Source organism: Centropristis striata, chromosome 3 (assembly GCF_030273125.1).
Source record: "Centropristis striata isolate RG_2023a ecotype Rhode Island chromosome 3, C.striata_1.0, whole genome shotgun sequence".
Taxonomy (NCBI): domain Eukaryota; kingdom Metazoa; phylum Chordata; class Actinopteri; order Perciformes; family Serranidae; genus Centropristis; species Centropristis striata.
In genome coordinates, this window is record NC_081519.1 from 43,839,204 (window position 1) to 43,844,221 (window position 5,018).

The 5,018-nt window shown below is 40.3% G+C and overlaps 1 protein-coding gene across 1 annotated transcript in view; it reads left to right on the top strand.

Annotated features, from left to right (window-relative positions):
- The window catches only part of arhgef3 (Rho guanine nucleotide exchange factor (GEF) 3), a 34,836-nt gene extending 30,780 nt beyond the window's left edge, over positions 1 to 4,056 (top strand). The window contains exons 11-12 of the mRNA XM_059330304.1: positions 2,773 to 2,920; positions 3,146 to 4,056. Coding sequence (XP_059186287.1) covers positions 2,773 to 2,920; positions 3,146 to 3,608 — 611 coding nt within the window. The 3' untranslated portion in view covers positions 3,609 to 4,056. The remainder of the gene's footprint in view (positions 1 to 2,772; positions 2,921 to 3,145) is intronic.
- The last annotated feature ends 962 nt before the right edge of the window (positions 4,057 to 5,018 follow it).

Here is a 5,018-nt window from a genome sequence, read left to right on the forward strand (position 1 = left end):
AAAGATGTTTGATGTGAGTTCATTTTTACACTGTAAAATGTTCAGCTTTGTGTACATGTTTGTTCTTTAATGGGAGACATGACAGGTGAATAGGGTCATTTTTTAACTTATATAGATATCACCATAAAAATTTGCATTAAATGTTTTCTGAAATTGTATGTTAAGATATGCAAATGAGGTGTTAACTTATTAAATATGCACTAATTAGCATTACAAAAATACTGTGAAAAGCCGTAAAGAAGTACATTTTTTCGTGTTTTAGGAATACAGTTGTTCTATAAATCAGGGTATAAATGATATAAAGGCAAACCCCTCAGTAGAAACCTTCAGAGTATAGTCAGGATTAAAACTGGTCAGTTTGGAGTCTGTAAGTGAAGCTGAAGTTGAGTAAACGGCCTTTAAAGGTTTTTATACATTCTTAATGGAAATGACAAAATATTGAATCTAATCCACAGCAACGACATTATAGAAGATGTAAAACACTTATATTATTGTGCAGGAGAGTGGGAGCTTTGTAACGATGCTGTGATGAGAAATTAGGAGAAATTTACAAAATATAGTAATACATACACCGAAATGTTTGTTTTGGATGTTTAATTTCCACTATGCTGAAAAAAGACGTCGCTTTAAGAACCAAATTTAAAGAACCCAAATCAGAACTGTCTTGACTTTTAATCTCTCAAATGTTTATATAGATTTCAAATTAAAAAGTGTCAGTATTGGTCAGACTTAAACCAAACAAAGTTTGATGGAATTTAATGTAAGAACTTAAAGCCTCCTCACTCTGCTCGGTTCTTTTGTTCTAGATTTGGTTTTACAAAAGACTCAAAACAACTGAATACAGTTGACCTTTTATTAAAATAATAATGAGCAGCTGGACTCTGCTGTGTCCACATCTGGATCACCAGTCAGAACCAACAAGTTCCTCATTATCAGTTATCTTCTGGGTGTGGAACCCACCACGACCAGAGGTTGGACTTTTTTACGATTTGGTCAATTTAGGATGGTGACGCAGTAGCCAACCCATTTCATTTTCATTTTCCTGGTTATCATAGTTTAGTTATTGGTTATCATAGTTTAGTTATTGGTTATAATAGTTTAGTTATTGGTTATAATAGTTTAGTTATTGGTTATAATAGTTTAGTTATTGGTTATAATAGTTTAGTTATTGGTTATCATAGTTTAGTTATTGGTTATAATAGTTTAGTTATTGGTTATCATAGTTTAGTTATTGGTTATAATAGTTTAGTTATTGTTTATCACAGTTTAGTTATTGGTTATCATAGTTTAGTTATTTGTTATAATAGTTTAGTTATTGGTTATAATAGTTTAGTTATTGGTTATCATAGTTTAGTTATTGGTTATCATAGTTTAGTTATTGGTTATCATAGTTTAGTTATTGGTTATCATAGTTTTGAACTGGCCCATAGTTATAATTGTGTTGAGTTTGAGTGAATGTTGTCAGATGTTCCAGGTAGCTGCAGCAGAGAAACTGAAAGCAGTTTCTCCAAATTCAGTATCAGTCCGAGGAACATTGAGCATTAATCACTAGAACGTGTTGGATAATTACTATGTGACCAGTTTAATAAAGTGCTGAGGTATGGTGGCATGTCACCTATCAAGACTTTATAAATGAAGAGGAACCAGTGCATGTCTGGTCTCACAGATAAAGGTGCCCATCCCACCTTGTTGTATAGGAGTCAATGATGGGTGGAGTTACTGTCACCAGTGATGAATCAGAGAGATAAACAGTCCAGTGAGGTGTGAGTGGAGGCAGAAGATGTCTATAGATAACATCAGCATACTCCACAACATACTGGCACCTTGTGGTTTATGTCTTTTTTAAACTATGGTGTCATGTTTCTCAGTTCCCTTTTTTGAGGCCTATGTGTATGTTTCTAACTGAAATAGCTGCAGCCTGATCTGGTTCTAACTGGTTTTCAGGAAAGGCTCAATATGTGGGCACGATGTGGTCTCTTAATCTATAGCCACATAGAAGAAGTGCTCTCTTTAACCTGTAGCCACATAGAAGAAGTTGAACACTCTTCTGCAAAGTCACTGAAGTTTTCTAATAAATAATAGTTTTAACACTTCAGTTACAGCTAAGCTAAGCTAAGCTAAATATCTCTATCCTTCAACCTCGAATATCAGTGTAAAACCTATTGGCACAGATGTTTTACAATGAACATCATATTGTCTTGAAGAAGACTTGAAACAAGCGATTGAGACCATAATGTTGCCACGAGTATTTTTACTGAGGTAATAAATCAAGTGAGAAGTCGTCTCATTTTGTATTGTGATAGATAGGACCGGACTAGGGATGGTCGTTTGGAAGAAACCTGCCAACTCGATTATCTATAACGTTAACGATCAATTAATCAATACATATTATATATAACAATACTATGCAAAAGCCTGTTTTGATAACAGATGCTTTTATTTTGAAAGGACTAAAAGAGACTTCCTGTCGATCATAACTGATTCAGTGAGATTAAATTGTAAAGATAACATCAAGGAGTTCAATGTTTTATGTTTTAGTTTTCACAGTAATCTTCATATTTAAATGTGTTTAAATAAGTTTTAGATCAAATTAAACTCAGTAATTCATGCTAGCAAAGTTTGATGCAGTAAGATAGTTTCTCTTGTATTTCTGAGTGTTTTTTATAATTGTTATTACAACTTTCAGTTTGTAAGCTGTAACTTTATCCAACTTAATTCTCAGGCACAGATGTTTTACAATACTAACTGCTGTCTCTCTCTCTCTCCTCACAGCGAAGAACTTCTTCCGGGTTTCGGGTCGTACCGGCGGTCAGCTGCAGAGCCACTGCTTCCAGGCCAGCGACGCCTTCAACAAGCAGCAGTGGATCAACTGCATCAGACAAGCTAAAGAAGCCGCAGCGCAGCTAACCGGAGACCAGCCGCCGAGGACGGAGACGGGGCGGAGCCTGGAGACTGGGCGGAGCCTGGAGACTGGGCGGAGCCTGGAGATGGGGCGGAGCCTGGAGACTGGGCGGAGTCTGGAGACGGGGCGGCGCCTGGAGACTGGGCGGAGTCTGGAGACAGGGCGGAGTCTGGAGATGGGGCGGAGCCTGGAGACAACAGGGCGGAGTCTGGAGATGGGGAGGAGTCTGGATACGGGGAGGAGCCTGGAGACGGGGAGGAGCCTGGAGACAGGGCTGGGTGGGGATATAGGGTCACTAGGTGGGACGGGTCTGACTGTATGCAGTGGTTCGGGGCATGAAGATGAAAAGGGGAGGTGGAGGGAGGTGGAAACAGGGAAACAGAGTGTGGAGGGACAGAAAGACGTCAGTTTGTGTGAAGAGGCTGAAGACACAGGTCCAGGTAGGGAAGAGGAGTCAGGTTCAGGATTAGACGGAGAGACGGGGAAGGACGGCGAGACGAGGTCGATAAAGACGGGGCAGGAGGACGCTGGGGAGCCGGGAGCCTGGAGGATGGATGGAGGAGGAGAAGGAGAGACTCACGATGCTCCCGCCTCCTCCTGTGAAGAGGAGCAGGTGATGGAGGAGGAGCAGAGCGGAGCCGGCGAGGGGGAGGAGGAGGAGGTCAGCATGGACACCGGCGAGGAGGAGCTGGACCTCAGGTGCTGATGGTCGGACTGAATACAACAGCACTGAGGCAGCCAATCAGAATCCTGGACTTGAGGATGATGTCACTGCCAGACAAAGTCAAAGAACTTCACAGAAACACTTTAACTGCTGTATCCTGACTGCTGGGGACACTTTGTTCTAGACTGCAACTCAAACAGTCGTCAACACGCTGGAATGTAACTTTACTAGCTGCATCGATGAGCCTGTTCACACTTGGTTGTAAAATGCGTCCTGGGCGATCGGATCTCTCCTCCATCTTGGTTTTTTGAAACCGGGAGAGACCATATTTGGACTGTGGAGTAGCGAGGGGTGTGTCTAAAAATAAACTGTTAACCCTTAACAGGACACTCATTGAAATACTTGCAAATTCCAAATGTCAACCCTAGAGAATATTGGAGGATGTTACACACTGTCAGAATGTGTAAAAAAAACATACGTAAATAATATTTTGAGAAAAAAGTTTACGAGATTAAAGTATCAAATCTACGAGAAATTTTTTTGCATATTTATGAGATTTAAAGTGGTGAATCTGGGGAACACACTTTTTTCTCGTAATTCTGCTACTTTTTCCCCGCAGATTTGCCACTTTAAATCTCTTAAATCTGTGACTTTTTTTCTTGTAGATTTGCCACTTTAATCTAGTAAATTTGCAACTTTTTTCTCGAAATATTACCTGAAGTTACCAGTTTTCCTTTACTTTCTGAGCCACTACTCACTAGTTGACGCTGATTGGATACAGTTGATGCAGCGATTTTGCGCATGCATGATTCATTTTCAGACTGGTGCAAACTGGAGGCTGAGGGGTTAACATCTCCTGCTCTGACTGCAGCTGGGAGAGACTGCTGCAGGAGGACTGGGCCGCTTGTGAGTGCTTTGGGACGGCGCCTGCTACTCGTTAAGAAGAGTAACGAGTCTCCAAAAGTCTCCAATAACACCAGAAAAAGTCACAAGATATGTTGCTAGTTGCTTAAGACACATTGATACAGACAGGTGTAAACAGTGACGTGTCTTTGGATCACCATAATGTATTTTAAAACCAAGTGTAAACAGAGTGGATGTGTGAAGAGAACTGGTTACTGCTGTTCAAACAAGTTGCTCACCTGGCACAAAAACTGTTTGTTATTTTAGGTTCCTCAGGCTTTCCTCCTTTTTTTTTTCAGGCTCATAAACCAACTTCCTGCTGACTCCCCACACACACACACACACACACACACACACACACACATGAATCACACAGAAAGCCAACACTGTTCCTGGAGTTTTACATTTTGTCACAAAGTATTTCTTGTTTAGCTTGTTTATCCCAGCTCAAGTTATCCTGAATTCATTTCTTTTTTAACCTGAACTCAGACTTATTTTTGCACTTGACCTGCCTTTGGACAAACTGGTTTGCTGCCAAAAATGTTTTAA